At 44.6% G+C, this 16,513-nt stretch overlaps 1 protein-coding gene across 1 annotated transcript in view; it reads left to right on the forward strand.

The window, feature by feature from the left end:
• The first annotated feature begins 424 nt into the window (after positions 1 to 424).
• ADAM10 (ADAM metallopeptidase domain 10) overlaps positions 425 to 16,513 on the forward strand; it is a 167,363-nt gene continuing 151,274 nt past the window's right edge. The window contains exon 1 of the mRNA XM_075857941.1: positions 425 to 634. Coding sequence (XP_075714056.1) covers positions 583 to 634 — 52 coding nt within the window. The 5' untranslated portion in view covers positions 425 to 582. The remainder of the gene's footprint in view (positions 635 to 16,513) is intronic.

Raw genomic sequence — 16,513 nt, forward strand, 5'->3', positions numbered from 1 at the left:
CGGCAGAACCCATTAAAGTCAATGGTTTCCATCATACGTTGAATTTGGTGGCTCCGGTTTTTAATTGTTCTGCTCCTATGTTGCAGCAGAACAACACAAATCCCTGACGCAGATGTGAACAGAGTCTTACAAAAAGAAGCCTGTCTAGAATGGGGCAGATAGTGCCTGTGCTTGTGTCTATTTTATTCCAGAGACATTTATCACAAGTCATGCAATACTTAAAAGAAAAAACGCAAAGCCTATGCGGTTACTAAGCCGTGTACAGCCTGTAGAGCTTGATTTTTTATATTTACTAGTGAATTCCCTATGTAGCCTGGCACTACAGTGTGCTGCATGGACACAAAGGGTTAACAGGAGCAGCACATTATTTGTCAGGCGGCATGTAGAGGTGGGCGGGGGCTTGGTCAGGTGACGTCAGATGGGAGGCAGTGCAGCCTGTTTCCCTCCCCCTCGTCGGATAGAGCTGGTCGGGACACCGGGAGCTTCCGCTTTCCCCTGGAGCTTGAAGGGGAGAAAGCGCCAAGAAGCGAAGTGCCGCGGCCGTAGATCGGGTCCATGTGTGATTGCTGACACCCGGGGATCATGGCAATCCTGAGGCTTGTGTTCCTGCTCTCCTGGGCGGCCAGTTCGGGAGGTGAGATGGGAGGGGGACTACGCGGCCGCTCCACTGTTATTGCAGCCCGGCTATCCCAGGAGGGGGGAATGGGAGGGGGCAGTGAGGCTAAGCTCACCGTATACAAATGCAGCATGTGCCTTTATGACAAGTGACAGCCCCCCCTTATAATATTCCTCCCCCCACCCATACATTAGTTTGCCAAGTGCAGCAGGGCACATGGCCAGCCTGGCACTGCCTGCTCGTCAGTGTTGTGCCCCATCCACGCTGTTGTTTACCTTCATTTATGAAATTGGCTTATTTTGCCATGGTTGGCTGCAGAACACGTCTATTTGTGATCGCCCCTCTGCCAGTTCCCCTGCCCATTGTTCTCCATTGGAGTGTGCTTCACCCTGGCCACCTCTTTGTCATCTGGTTCCTGTAGTCACTGCTGGCACATGGCGTTTACAGACGTGTCTGGCCACGACCATATTGTGTGTGATTTTGTATGTTTGTGCTTGATGTTAGTGCAGCCCTGTCTTATGTATTGCTCCCCTTCTATATTTGTAGCTTTGTTTATATCCTTCTGCGTCCATTCATTCACCTGTCACTTGTCCATGTTATTGATGATGGAAGAGATGGTCTCTGTTGACGAAGTTCTTGATCAATGTCCAACTCTGTATGTGTTGGGTTCAGATGCTGATCTATAGATTGTGTTGTCTGCATTGGGGCTACTGTTGGCTTGCTGCTCCCTCTGTGTCAAGAGAGGACAACCTGCTCCCGTGTAGGAGAGAATTGCTGCAGACTTCCCAGCACCCACCTCTGTAGGCGGTTGTGGGGGAGAAAAAGGAAAGATGGAGGGTTTTAGGCGTAACGAGACCTGGAGACAGTGGATCTATTGGATTTGTTGTGATTTTTGCCTCGTTTTATTTTTTTCTCCTCCCCTTTCCCACTTAGTCACAAGCAAGCTGCGTAACCCTTTGTATTCCCTTTACCATCCGTTATCGGTCTGTGTTGGCTTGAGCTCTCTAAGATGGGCATGAACATCTATAAGATTGGTCCATGCCATAGCAGGCTGGCTCAATGCTCAGTCAATACTGTCCTCCACAATAAACATTCTTACCCGCTATGGTCTGATCTGATATTTTGAAGGTTTTGTGCTGGGTTCTTTAGGGGCAATGTGCCAACAACATTCCTTTTCACCAGGTACTTGTGTCTTGTATTTAGCACCCAGGCAAAGGCGACACGGAGAGCTGGCTGGTTCTTCACCACTGCTGAAGTCAGTCCTCCTCTTCTTCTGCTGCAGTCAGTCCATATCCTGCTAGTGTAATGATGTCATTTGTATTATTTATATGGGAAATGGCCAGCTTGTTTGTTTTTAATGCTGCGGCTTCATGACATGATGGGGGTTGTCCTCCTTTTCTTTGTGCATGGTGTAGGAGTATGTATGTAATATTGGATTAACCATACCAGGCTTGCTTTGTTTCATCATTCTTTGACACACCTTTGTTCCTGTTCTTGTTCTCATTTATTTTATCTAGTAAGTAGTTGGTTTACTTCTAGGAAGTGACTCCCCTGGCAGTGAAATCCCCATTTGTGTATGCGATTGGTTAGGCATCGTGTTTGATGGGCACAAGCCTGGACTGATTCTGTTTTGTGCCATCAGTGCTATTGTTGTGGAGAACTGTCCGTTACAATTTTCAGCAAGCTCTTCAGTTTTATTCATGTTTGGGGTAGTTGTTTTCAAAGGAAGACGTCAGGGGGGAAAACTCAGTCCTATTTTTCCGAACATTGTCATCTTGTGTGGGATACTATTAATAACTACTGGTTGGGGAGAGTTTTATAGAAATTCCAATAGATGTTGCGACTATCGGTAACTGTTTCCATTGGATGGAACAGATTGTTTTGATCGTCCAATTGTACGGTGCATGAATTATTATTAGATTTAAGGCTTGGTTCACACTGAGTTAATGTTGCGTTTTTCAACCTGCGTTGTTGTTTTTTCATGGTTGACAAACTCATTTAGATACGTGGAAGTATACGTTTTAAAACAAAAACGCGTGTGCTAAAAACAACAAAAATGCAGTGTGAACTCACGCCGAAGTTTAGCTTCACGGTGGGTTAATGGTCTGACCATTAACTATGATGTTAATGATGATCTGTATCGGTCATCGCATCAATCAGTCTTTATCGGACGTGTTACTTTGTTTTTCTCTGTCGGTGTTGGTTAACGTTGCTGTCTTAGTGGCATGTTGCCAACGAATATGATAGTCAAAAAGATTGCAATGTCAGCCAGAATGGAGAGGAATTTACATATGGCTTGTTGAATTTAATTTTCGTAGGCTGAGTATATACTTTCTCTTGTTTTTAATCCTCATTTAAATACTTATTTTGAATGCTTACGGAAATAATACAACTGTATTGTCACTTTTCTTATATACAGTGTTTCCCATTTTGCAGAATTGTGACTGAGGTCTTTCCCTACTAATCTAAAATGCAGCATAGACATAGTGTTCTACAAATGCTAGATAAATCCCAGGCGCCATGTAGTCAAAGCACTTGGAAATGTTCTATTTGCATAAGTTTTATTGTTTGCTCAGTTCCTGGAGTTTTCTACCTGGCACCTACACCACAAAGCATTATCAGTAAGGCTTCGTTCACATCTGCGTCAGGGCTCAATTCCGTCTGAGCTTTCCATCGGAACGGAGCCCTGACTGACACAAACGGAAACCAGAAGTTGTGCCAGTCAGGGCTCTGTCCCTGATGCAGATGTGAAAGAAGCCTTAGTGGAGTCATTGTGATTACAGTAGGGTATTGTGTATGATCACGATGAGTACTGTGACCTTTCCTACATGTGATCATCCATTCCTGTAACGTTTAACTGAATCCAGTCTGCCGCAAACGTAAATGGGTTGTTCACTTAAAGAGGCTCTGTCACGAGATTTTCAAACCCCTATCTCGTATTGCAGCAGATCGGCGCTGCAATGTAGATTACAGTAACGTTTTTGTTTTTTTCAAAAACGAGCATTTTTGGCCAAGTTATGACCATTTTTATATTTATGCAAATGAGCCTTTCTTAAGTACAACTGGGCGTGTTTAACGTTAAGTCCAAGTGGGCGTGTATTGTGTGCGTACATCTGGGCGTTTTTACTTGTTTTACTAGCTGGGCGTTGTGACTAGAAGTGTATGATGCTGACGAATCAGCATCATCCACTTCTCTGCGTTAACACCCAGCTTCTGGCAGTGCACAGACACACAGCGTGTTCTCGAGAAATCACGCTGTGACGTCACTTCCTGCCCCAGGTCCTGCATTGTGTCGGACGAGAGAGGACACATCGGCACCAGGCGACAGAGGCTACATCGACTTGCCTGCAAACGCCGATGCTGCTGCAGAATCAACTGGCCGCAGTAGGAACATTATAGCCCTAATAGGGCTATTCACACGACCGTTTTTTTTTTGTTTTTTTTTTTGACAGGCCGGGAAACCCGGCAGTCAAAAAATGGGACATACCCTATTTCACCCGGGTAATACACGGCCATCACCGGAATGTGTCATGAGTGATGGCCGTGTCTACCGTCGCTCGCTCTCTCCTCACAACGCAGAGTGCATGTGAGGAGGAGGAGTTTATGCCATTCGGACGACGCGCTGTATGCTGCAGGTAAGTTTCTACAATGTGGGGATGCCCTTATACAGGGGTACTGTGTGGCAGGGCCAGGGTGTACAGCAGGTGGAAGGGGGCACAGCGCTGGCTCCCTTCCCCTGCTTGTTTTAAAAGCGCCCTGGCCCTCTCATGGCCGATGGTGCCGCTAGCAGCTGCTCTGGCTGCAACTGCTGTAGCGATGCCACTATAGCAGAGCAGGGAGCTATCTCCCTGCTCTGTTATGTGCTAGCCCCACTTTAGGTCCCTGAAGGAGCGGAATCCCCGTGTGTTCGGGGATTCCTCTCCTGGACAGAGCACTTGATGTCTCTGTCCATATATGGACAGTGACATCAGGGGTAACTCCTGAAGCGGAATCCCCGAACACTCTGACAGGGGATTCCACACAAGGGGAAGCCAGTAATGTTCAGTGGCCATAAATGGACACAGACGACAGGGGCTTTTCCTGAAGTGGAATCACCGGCCACATGGGGATTACACTTCAGGAGTTGCCCCTGATGTCACTGTCCAGATATGCCCGCAGCGTCCATCACATGACCATGGACAGAATTGTATCCACTGGGAGTAAACTATGATTGTCCTGCAGGATGACAACAAGCAGAGATCTTGCGAACCGCAAGGACTTAATACAGAAAGTATATTACATTTTTATAACTTTTTATTATACAAAAAATAACACTAATTTGCTGAAACCGGACGACCCCTTCAGGTCTTTGGTAGCAGCACTCTTCAGACATTGATGCTTGAGAAACCAAAGGAGCAGGATGAAAGTGAAAGGATAAAGTATTGGTAATTGTATGTCTGATAAAATAATGTTGAATCATAAAGGAGCTGCATGTATACGACAGCCGTGGCATCTGATGTCATGTTTGAGCCCTTGCTTCAGGGTTTATCTTCACTGCTGGAACCACTCCTTTTTTTCATGTCTTCACTGGTTCACAGATCTGTTCAGTGTATGAGTGTTGAGGACTTTTGTTTGGTTAGAAATTCTTTGTGATTTTGCATGAAAAAATAAGTTTGCTCCTTTTATAAATAACTCGTTCGCCACTTTTTATCAGCTTTTGCGCCGCAATAGTTATTACCTGCAGTAGAATTGTAGTATCTGATTATTTGGAAATTCTGCTAAACTGGTGTGTCCAAAGTCTAGGGGAATTTGTGTGCATATGAAAATCAACAGAGAAACATGTCTCTATCACCAGGTGACATATTGACATTCTTTACCTGATCCTATGAGTTTTGCAAAATAATTTTCAATTCCTTGTTCACACAATGCAGTTTTGCAGCATTTTTTTTTCTTTTTAATACCTAAAACTAGGACTGGATCTAAAAAAGTATTCTTTTTGCCTGTTATACTTTTGTTTAGGATCTGCTCCTGGTTTTGGCCAAAATAAATAAAAACCTCAAACCCAGAGGTACCATTTGGGCCTATAGATTTTTACAGGAGCCATATAAGAGGACCGTGTTATATAAATCCCAAAAAAGTGTGTGCGTGAGGCCTCCTCAGGCTCCTCATATTGTCCTTTTTTAAGTATTTTATTTCTGACCAAAAAAAAAAAAAAGATAATTTAAGACCTTGACAACGTTTTTTTTTGTTTTTTTGTTTTTTTACATTTTCGGCAACATTGTATAGCTGTACACCCGTTTTTAAACATTTTGTTTATTGAAATGTCAAAAGAAGCGTAGTTTCCTCTACTGGCTACCATTTTCTAAGTGGGTCATTGAGCTATACTACAGATTATAATACTGTCTAGAATGAGCAAAGTTTATTGCTTTCTACGTAGAGGGTTGTTGAATGTGGTAGGAGTGGGATCACGTTTATTGCTGAGCTGTAGAGAGCAATAAACTAAGTCTTAATGATGCATTGTCTGCAGCGCTCTGTTTGGGTCCTGCGTCTCATGATGTGACATAAAGGAAGTAGGTTATATTTAGCGTTGCATATGTGTGCTATATACTTTGTCTAGCCCGCCCACGTATACATTCAAGGTAGAATACATCAGGACGTTGGTAGGGTACGTTTCTGCATATACATCAGCTATGTATGGAGATGATATTGTGTTTTTCTTAAAGGGTCGCTCCAGATTTTTTTTTTTCTAAATCAAGATCAATATCTAGTAACTTTTGGCTCCTGCAGCCTTTTCTAGTAAGGCTCGGTTCACACATATTTTTTTTGGTCAAAATGTCAGAAAATATGGTGGCAAGCCCACAGCAAAAACTAAGTTTGAACCCAACCTTGCTGTTTATATGCAGGAATAGCCCTCTTTGGCTAATTACCCTGTTCCTTAGGCTGGATTTAGACACCGTTTTGTGGCTTTTTAATGGCGTGTCTTTTTGGCGATTTTATTTTATTTTTTTGAATGCGGCCGATGTTACGTTAGTCTATAGTAAAATATAATATGCACTACATACAACTGCGTTTTTGGTTTCTTGGATTTCGAGATAACTTTGTGGTCAGTGGGTTTTTTTTTTTTTTTCTCCCCAAATCCTACATAGTCTGGGTATGGCAGTTTTTTTTTTTTTTTTTTTAGGCGGTTTTCTCGTAAGGTTGTCCAAAAATAAGCATGTATAAAGTGAAACAAAGGCTACCTGCACACATTGCGTATCTTGCTGCGGAAAATACGCACCAAAACTTCAGCAATATGCAGGAAATTTGCAGGTGAAACCCACACCTAATCGCCTATTTTTCGGCACATTTTCATGCTGCGAGGTTTGGTGCGATTTTCGACAGCAAATCCACGAGGCAAAATCGCACGTAATACGCATCGTGTCTAAAATAAAACATACTCAACTGAAAACACATTACATTTTAAAGCCGGGTTCCCACATAGCATAAATGCTGTTGAATTTCTGCAATGGAATTCTGTGCGGAAGTTCCGCAGCATTAAGAGTAGCAGCAAAATGGATGAGATTTAGAAAATCTCATGCCCACGCTGCGGGAAAAAAACTGCATCGTAAACGTTAACTTCACCGGCGGTGTGGAATTTAGTTCCGCGGCACGTCAATTTATGCTGCGTTTTTGTTCATTTTCCGTTGCGGGTTTTCCCCATTGAATTCAATGGGGATGCAAAACCCGCAACAGAAAGCCAAGTGTTGAGGTTTTTTGCAGCGTAATCACATCGTTTACGCCGCAAGAAAAAAAAAATGAACACACCCAGAACGCCCTCCTTCATGCAGTCCAGGCTCCTGGGGTGAGGTTGCGTCCCAGCTTGTGATTGGCTGCAGCGTCACATGGCCTGAAATGTCATCCAGGGAGGCCGAAACGGACGTCCGATTCGGCAGGGGGGAGGTATTGAACGGCTTTCCTCCACAGCGGAATTTCCGTCTGAAAAACCCCACCACAGTGTGGTGCGATCTTTATTATTTTTTTTTTTTATTTCTTTTTTTCTTGGACGGAATGCCCTGTGGGTTCTGGGCCGGACACGCTGCATGATTTTTATGCAGGATATCCGTCCCGTGGGAACCCAGCCTTAGGCGGGATTCACACGACCGGGTCGTTCCCGAGCCCGAGTGTCGGCCGGTAAAATCGGCCATTTTGCCCGGCCGGTTTGCATTAAGTTTTGCATCCGTGCCGGGCCGGGCAGAACCGGACAGTGACATCAGCGGCAACTCCTGAAGGGGAATCCCCATGTGTTCGGGGATTCCGCTTCAGGAGTTTCCCCTGATGTCACTGCCCAGATATGGACAGAGACATCAAGCGCTCTGTCCAGGAGCGGAATCCCCGAAAACACGGGGATTCCGCTCCTTCAAGGAGCTAAAGTGCGGCTAGCACATAGCAGAGCGGGGAGATACCTCCCCGCTCTGCTATAGTGTCGTCGCTACAGTAGTAGCAGCAGCCGCAGCAGCAGCAGCTGCAGCTGCTACCGGCGCCATCGAAGGTGTCGCCGGGCCAGGGTGCTTTTAAAACAAGCAGGGGAAGGGAGCCAGCGCAGCGCTCCCTCCACCTGCTGTACACCCCGGCCCTGCCACACAGTGTACAGAGATGTCATTTGTCAGAATGGCATCAACTCCTCCTCCTCACATGCACTCTGCGCTGTGAGGAGGAGGAGATAGAGCGCAAGCGCCGGAAAACCCGGCCATCACTCGGGACACATCCCAGTGATGGCCATGTATTACCCGGCCCCATAGACTTCTATGGGGGCCGGGTACCTGGGCGAAGATAGAGCATGTCCTATTTTTTGACGGCCGGTTTTCCCGGCCGTCAAAAAATCGGTCGTGTGAATAGCCCCATTAGGGGTCTATTATTCCTAATGCAGCCGGGTGCCGGCCGATTTATGAACGGCCGGCACCCGGCCGGGAAACCCTGCCGTGTGAATGAGGCCTTATAACGCCGGTGTTTTTTAGAAGCGGTTTTATGATGCATGATTTTGTTACCTACTTTCCCTTCATTTTTTTTTCTGATGAGCTGACTTGCTGTTCTGTATATGTATGTGTGTAATATCCATCCAATGCCACAAAAGTAGCTTTCTAGTCATAAAAATGTTTACACTGATGCTGGCCATACACAAATTAGCTGGAGTTCTCAGCTCAACAGTCTCCCCCCCCCCCCCCCCCTTTCTCTTAGTGCTTATTCAGACGAACGTGATATGCGTAAAACTCACGACATGTCCGTTCTGTGTGTGTATTTCACGCATCACGCACCCATTGAAGTCAATGGGTGCGTGAAAACCACGCATGGCACACGGAAGCACTTCCGTGTGACGCGCGTGGTTCGCGCAACAGCAGTAAAAACAATGAATGATAACAGAAAAGCACCACGTGCTTTTCTGTTTCCAAACATAAAAACAGTGTCATAATGATGGCGGCTGCGTGAAAACCACGCTGCCGCGCACCATATGATCATGACACACGGAGCTGTTAAGTGCCTTTTGCGCACGCAAAACGCCACATTTTTTTGCATGCGCATAACGCACACGCTTGTGTGAATCCGGCCTTAGGCTACTTTCCCACGAGCCTGACAGATTTACGCATGGAAAAAAAACTTGAGTAAAAATTGCACCAAACCCCCCCCCCCAATTATTAAAAACTCTATGAAAAACGTGTGTGTAAATCCAGCCTTAAAGGGGTTCTCCAGGACTTTTATATTGATGGCCTATCCCTAAAATAGTTAATCAATATCAAATCGGTGGGGGTCTGACATCCCGCACCTGCTTGAGAAGTTAACTAAAGGAGAAATGGCGTTCACGTTTTACCAGGCACAGCGCTGTACACTTTCATAGTGGATGGTCCTGCAATTTCAGTTCCAGTTCTATTCAAGTCAATGGGACTGCGCTGCAATCCTGGGCACAGCCGCTGCGTAAGTAAAAATTTAAGAGGCTGCGACTTAGTCGCCGAGGTCTCTTCAATCGGCTTGTTTGCGGGGGGTGCTGGGAGTCGAACCTCCACCGATATGTTGATGACCTACAGTATCTTAAAGGGGGTTTCCCCCTACCGGACAACTGATGATCTATCCACCGGAAAGGTCATCAGTATATGATCGGTGCGTGTCCCCGCATGGGTCGGCTGCTGCGGCTGCTTCCTGGCGCGAGATGTCCATGCTGGAAGAAGATGGCTCCGGTCACGGAATAGCGGCCAAGCTGCAGTAATGCAGCTCTGTTTTTATTCAAGGAGATTGGAGCAGAGCTCCAGTGCGGCTGATATGCAGTGTACGGAACCAACTGCTTTGACTCGGTACGCTGCATAGTGTGCAATGACAGCCGGAGCAGCTGATCGATACGGGGTCCGGGTGTCCGACACGCACTGATCCATATACTGATGACCTATCTGGTGCAGTAATGTAAGTGAATGTAGCCACTTTGCGACCTTCAAGTTACCGCGACTTGACAGTCACAGCAACTGTGGATCACAAAGTGGCCGCATACACTTCCATAACTGCGATGCACGCAGTGCGACACCGCTTTCTTTAAACGTGGGAATAAAGTCACCGTGTGGCCCTAGCGCTACCTAAAGTACATGTCATCAGTGCAGTCTACAAGTGGCAATTCTAAACCTGGAGAGGGCCTGACTGTCAATACTTTAATGCGATTACTGACCAGAAATGTAGAAAAAATGTCTGTCCTCATTTTGTTGACTCATATATTTTCAGTTTTGAGAACCTGCGTTAACATATTAGTAGCTCTTTTTATAAACGGCAGATTCAGGTTTAGTGGCCCTTAGGCGGGATTCACACGACCGGGTCCCGCCCGAGCCCGAGTATCGGCCGGTAAAATCTGCCATTTTTCCCGGCCGGTTTGCATTATTTTTGCATCCGTTCCGGGCCGGGCAGATCTGGACAGTGACATCAGCGGCAACTCCTGAAGGGGAATCCCCATGTGTTTGGGGATTCCGCTTCAGGAGTTTCCCCTGATGTCACTGCCCAGATATGGACAGAGACATCAAGCGCTCTGTCCAGGAGCGGAATCCCCGAACACACGGGGATTCCGCTCCTTCAGGGAGCTAAAATGGAGCTAGCACATAGCAGAGCTGGGAGATACCTCCCTGCTCTGCTATAGTGGCGTCGCTACAGTAGTAGTAGTAGCAGCCGCAGCAGCAGCTGCTAGCGGCGCCATGGAAGGTGTCGCCGGGCCAGGGCGCTTTTAAAACAAGCAGGGGAAGGGAGCCAGCGCAGCGCTCCCTCCACCTGCTGTACACCCCGGCCCTGCCACACAGTGTACAGCGTACAGCCATTCGTCCGAATGGCATCAACTCCTCCTCCTCACATGCACTCTGCGCTGTGGTGAGGAGGAGATAGAGCGCAAGCCACGGAAAACCCGGCCATCACTCGGGACACATTCCGGTGATGGCCGTGTATTACCCGGCCCCATAGACTTCTATGGGGGCCGGGTACCCGGCCGAAAATAGAGCATGTCCTATTTTTTGACGCCCGGTTTTCCCGGCCGTCAAAAAATCGGTCGTGTGAATAGCCCCATTAGGGGTCTATTATTCCTAATGTAGCCGGGTGCCGGCCGATTTATGAACGGCCGGCACCCGGACGGGAAACCCTGTCGTGTGAATGAGGCCTTAGACTTTGTTTACATTGCATTATTCTCTTTCCGTTAGGGGTTCCGGTATTTTTGATGGCAATAACACAATCTGTAGTGCTGCTATCTTATAATGGTTTCTTCTGGCATTCAGTTATTTTTTTTTTTAAGTTAATTTGATCATTCAGGATTTCTTAAATAAAAAAAAAAATAGGTCCCGTCATAGGTCCCATGACTCCGCTATGAATGGAAGCCATGACCGTAGTGTGAATGGAGCATTATTTATTGTGGGTGATATTTTTTTTTAAAGCAGTCTAGGGGCAGACAGAAGATGCAACAAAATGATCACATTGGCGCATGCTGTACGATAAATTTGGTGCATTTACCTGGACTTGCTAGACACTTTTCTCCTCCTTTATGCCACCTTTGATTTGACTTTATTTATAACAGAATTTTGTACCAGATCTTTGGCGCCATTAGGTCCCTTTTCGGACCATCTATTCTAAAATAAAATGCACCAAATTGCGGCTCTTATTTATTTTTTAACCATTTCTAGATGCAGACAAATTGGTAAATCTGCCCCTCTGTAAATTTATAGTCAACAATTTGTCCCAACTTAAATAGCCGATGTCAAACATCTAAGTTTATCTTTTGTTCTATTTCTATCCGTGAATGTGTTCTGAGACTCCTTTTGTGTGTAGGTTTCAGATGTTCTTCAATTCTAGGATTTGACATAAAATAATAAACACTAGTGAAGAAACAGATGCCACACCTATTAGGGAATTAATTTGTAGGAATTTTTTCTTATTTCGATCCTATGTCTTTCTTTCAGGCAGTGCAGCGCACTTGCAGACTTCTACATGTGACAGCCTATTCTTCCTTCTCTTGACTGATGACTGTGGCTGTCACAGAGCAGCGCCTCGGACACAATGCATTGCTGTGAAGAGACAATGCTGCTCTGGCTTGTCTTCCCACAAGTTTTTCTAGCGTAGGAGGGTCCACGGCACATAATACTTGGTCCCTATTCTGAGACCTGATGTCCACATGTGCATGACTTCAACCTACAGGGTAAAATGATTTGCGAGGGCAATAGGCAAGCTCTTTTCTATGTAGTCGTATGACTTTGTATTCATCTGTAGTTTGGAACTTTAACTACTTTACGTTAAATTGTCTGTAGTTTCTATGTATTCACATTGATAAGCGTGGTATGATACTTCTGGATCCTGTTGAATTATAGAGAATATTAAGGCAGCAGCAAAACGAGGACCATTGGATATCAGACCCCGGTTTAATTGAGGACTTCTGACTACATTGAAAAATTGGTGTCTGACCGCTGTCCAGAAAATTATGTAAAAGAAAAACGCCACCAAAAAACAGAAAGGCATTTGTTTGCCCCACTAGGAGTGTTGCTGGGGTTTTAGGGGCCATATATATATATATATATATATATATATATAATCCCCTAATTTTAAACCAGTCCTTTATTTTTTATTTTATTTTTTCTAATCTATTTTATTTTGATTGAAGATTTATTTATTTTTTATTAAATTTTCTGTACATGATGATGGGGGCAACCATCTTCACTGAGCTGCTGTTAACAGTATTTGGCGAGATTCTTTTCAGCAGCCACGTGGATCATAGGAACCGGTGAACAGGTGGGGACCCATTGACTTCTATGGGAGAGTTTTCTAGGCATGCTCTCTGCCTTGTGCAGGGGAGGGGGAGCTGTGCCTGTCATCTCATGTCAATGATGGATTCTGTTTTATCTATATAGAGGTGTTCTCTTTTATTATAATCCTGCCTGTGATTTATAATGAGATTGCTGAGAAGTGATCTCTACAGAACAGGAAGTGTCGGTCTGTTATGAGGTTCAGTGGCCAGAGTGAAAAAATATTGTCTTGTAATATAGATCATGACCTAGGAAAAAGCAAAACAAAAAATTCTTAAATATTAAATATAAAGTTGTATTAAAGTGGTTGTCCAGTTTCAGCAAATTAATTATCTTTTTTTGTACTGGAAGCAAACGATGAATGTTCCTACTGAATAACTACATGCAGAGGTTTTAAAGAATAGATACAGAAAATATATTGGAAAATTGTGTAACCTAAATCTACAAAAAATAACAGTAATTTGCTAAAATTGGAAAACCCCCTTTAAGCAATGTCATTTACTAATGATTTAAGCTGACCGTACCCCTCTGATAACTGTCAGCAGGACTCTTGTTTGGCCAACTGCTATTTTGTAAAAAAAAAAATCTGAATCGTTATAGGTTAGACCCTGTTCACAGTTCTTTTTTGTGCTATTTTTCGTCCGCGGCTATTGAAGCTAATGCAAGGACGCGTGCAGAAAACGTAGCGCAAATGCTCGGGAATAAGTGCTGCAGGTTTCTTCTGCCTCCCATTGGTTCAATAGGAGGTCAGAGGCTGAAACCGCGCTAAGAAAGGACATGCAGTTTTTTTTTTTTACCCGCGAGCAACCAAAAGCTGAGGGAAAAAAAAAACAAAACCCTCTGCCTCCCATTGGATTCCGACGTGGTTTTTCTCGTCAAAACGTAAAAATCAGTGCCAAAGCACACGCACACGCACACACTCTTCCACCCTTGACACATTGTAAGGGTATGTGCACACGCTAGCTTCCTTTTACATCTGAAAAGACAGACTGTTTTCAGGAGAAAACAGCTGCGTCGTTTCAGACGTAAAAGCTCCTCCTCGTATTATGCGAGGCGTCATTGACGCCCGGAATCGTGAGCTGTTCTTCATTGACTTCAATGAAAAACTGCTCCAATTACGTTTCAAAGAAGTGCCCTTCACTTCTTTGGTCGTTGGCACAGTACGTCGCCAAACTCATTCAAATGAATGGGCAGATTTTTGCCGACTTATTATAGCCCTGTTTTCAGGCGTAAATCGAGGCATAATACGCCTCGTTTACGCCTGAAAATAGGTCGTGTGAACCCAGCCTAATACATAATATGGTGTCTGATGGAACATGGCACCATGTTTCATAAAGAATCACAGAAAAAAACATCTGTATGTCTGTGACATTGGAGGCTTACAGAAGTAGGGCTCCATAGACTTCTGTGGGCACTGCATTATGGCGCCGTAGGACCTGTTCACATCAGCATTTGGTTCCATTTGGGGTTTAGTCGTCTACGCTATTGTTTCCATTAAAGAAACTGAAAAATTACGCAACTGAATCAAACAGAAACCAACTGAAACGGAAGCATTACCATTGAAATCAATGGTAATGCAAACGGAGACGACACTTTCTCTTCGGCTTTCCGTTCCTCTGACGGAATAGATGAACGGAAACCCCAAACTGAACCCGATGCTGATGTGAACAGGCACTTAGGCGTCGTTCACATCTGAGTCAGGGCTCTGTTCAGGCTTTCCGTCAAAGCTTTCCTTCAGAGTTTTCGGCCAGAACAGAACCCTGACTGAAACTAATAGAAACCATAGGTTTCTGTTTGCGTCTCCGTTGTACAGGGGTTCCGTTGTGACCATTGTCTCCGTTGTACAGGGGTTCAGTTGTTTTAACGGAAGCAATACCGTAGGCTACTATTCACATCACGTTTGTGCTATCCGCCGAGCGTATACGTTTTTTCAACACTTAAAAAGTATTGAAAAGTAAAGCTCGGCGTATACATAGACTATAATGAGTTACACGTAGACCAACATAGCATCCGTTTGGTCTGTTTGTCATGGTTTATGGTGGGATACTGTTTTTTGTAAGTAATGAAAAGCGTAGAAAAGTATACGCGTAGTAACGTTTTTTTTAGCATTGATCTCAATGGATGACGTATGCAAGCGTAATGCTATACGTTTGTATCCATTTACATACAGCAAATCTAAAAAGAAAAACAAAACAAAAAATAAAAAATTTAAAGTGAACACTGAGAAACAAAGTATATGCTATTTTAGGTAAAAAATGTACAAACTTATACAGATATGAGTATACGCTAAACGTACCCGCTATAAAAAAGACACAAACAGAAAATGGTATACGTTTTCAATGCTAAACGTATACGCTCGGCGGATAGCACAAACGCGATGTGAATGGGGTCTTGGCTGTACAAAGCTGTAATACGTTGCTGTGTATGAGGCCTATGTATGGGCAGCGTATTACTGCTACAGGTCCGTGGTCTTACTAGCCAAAACGGCACAAAAAAAATGGTGTGCTGTTCGGATAATAGGAGCGCTAAAAGAATGCAGCAGGCTGATAATTGAGTCTGCTGTATTGGCTCTTGCTGCTTACCCCGCCCCTCAGGCTAGTGATTTACAGGCTACTGTGTACACATTTATACACCGCAGCCAGTCAGTTACCGTCGAGAGGGCAGAGTTCAGGGGAGCGCTCCCATCTTGAAAACTGCGGGTTTATACCTTTGTGTCCAGGGTATGCTTTCAGCGCTCCTGTTACCTAAACGTCGCACAAGTTTGTGCCATTCTGGCTACTAGGAAAACTGACCTGTAGCTATAAAATGCTGGCCTAAGATAGGGCATCCACTTTATAAAAAAAAAATATATATACTAACTCCGATGATCTAACTCCATCTGTGGTGACTGGAAGCCATCTTGTTGCTGGTTAACTGGTGCTGGAGCAGAAGTGTTGGTGACATAAATGGACACTAAAAGCTCTTGAACTGAACATAAATAGATTACAATGAGTGACCCTGTCTTAGGTTTTCTGTGAAATGTAGAGAACAGCTGAAATAGGTGTTTATCATTGTGTTTCTTGTTTTCTAGCGGAGGTAGCTAGGTTTTTGTCTTGCAGGCTTCCTTCCTTCCTTCCTGTTTTGCAGATATCATGCACATAGTCTTCTGCCCCAGAATTCTCTGAAGTAGTCCCAATGCAATCCATCCTATTAACTATTCATGCCTACAATTTTCCTCCTTTTAAGAATTTTGAGCTCATGCTTTTTTTTTTTTTTTTGTCTTTTGCTTGGCTTTTACTCTAATCATAAGTTTTATTTGATACGGTTTTAAGTGTTGACATTGTTGTTTGCAGTGCAATGATGGATGTACATGGCTATTATATTAACCCGTTAGTGACCGCCAATACGCCTTTTCACAGCGGCCACTAATGGGCTTTATTCTGATGCATAAGCCTTTTTACGGGGGCTGCATCAGAATAAATAAACAGAGCAGGGAGCTGTCAAATCTCCCTGCTCTCAGCTGGCAGACGTAGCTGAGGGCTTCCCTGCTCGAACGTGTGAGATCGATATCAGTATCAATCTCTCCCGTTTAACTCCTCAGATGCGGTGCACAATAGCGTGCACCGCATCTGAGTGGTTTTGGAGAGAGGGAGCTCCCACG

The sequence above is a fragment of the Rhinoderma darwinii genome, chromosome 3 (assembly GCF_050947455.1).
Source record: "Rhinoderma darwinii isolate aRhiDar2 chromosome 3, aRhiDar2.hap1, whole genome shotgun sequence".
In the NCBI taxonomy this organism is placed as follows: domain Eukaryota; kingdom Metazoa; phylum Chordata; class Amphibia; order Anura; family Rhinodermatidae; genus Rhinoderma; species Rhinoderma darwinii.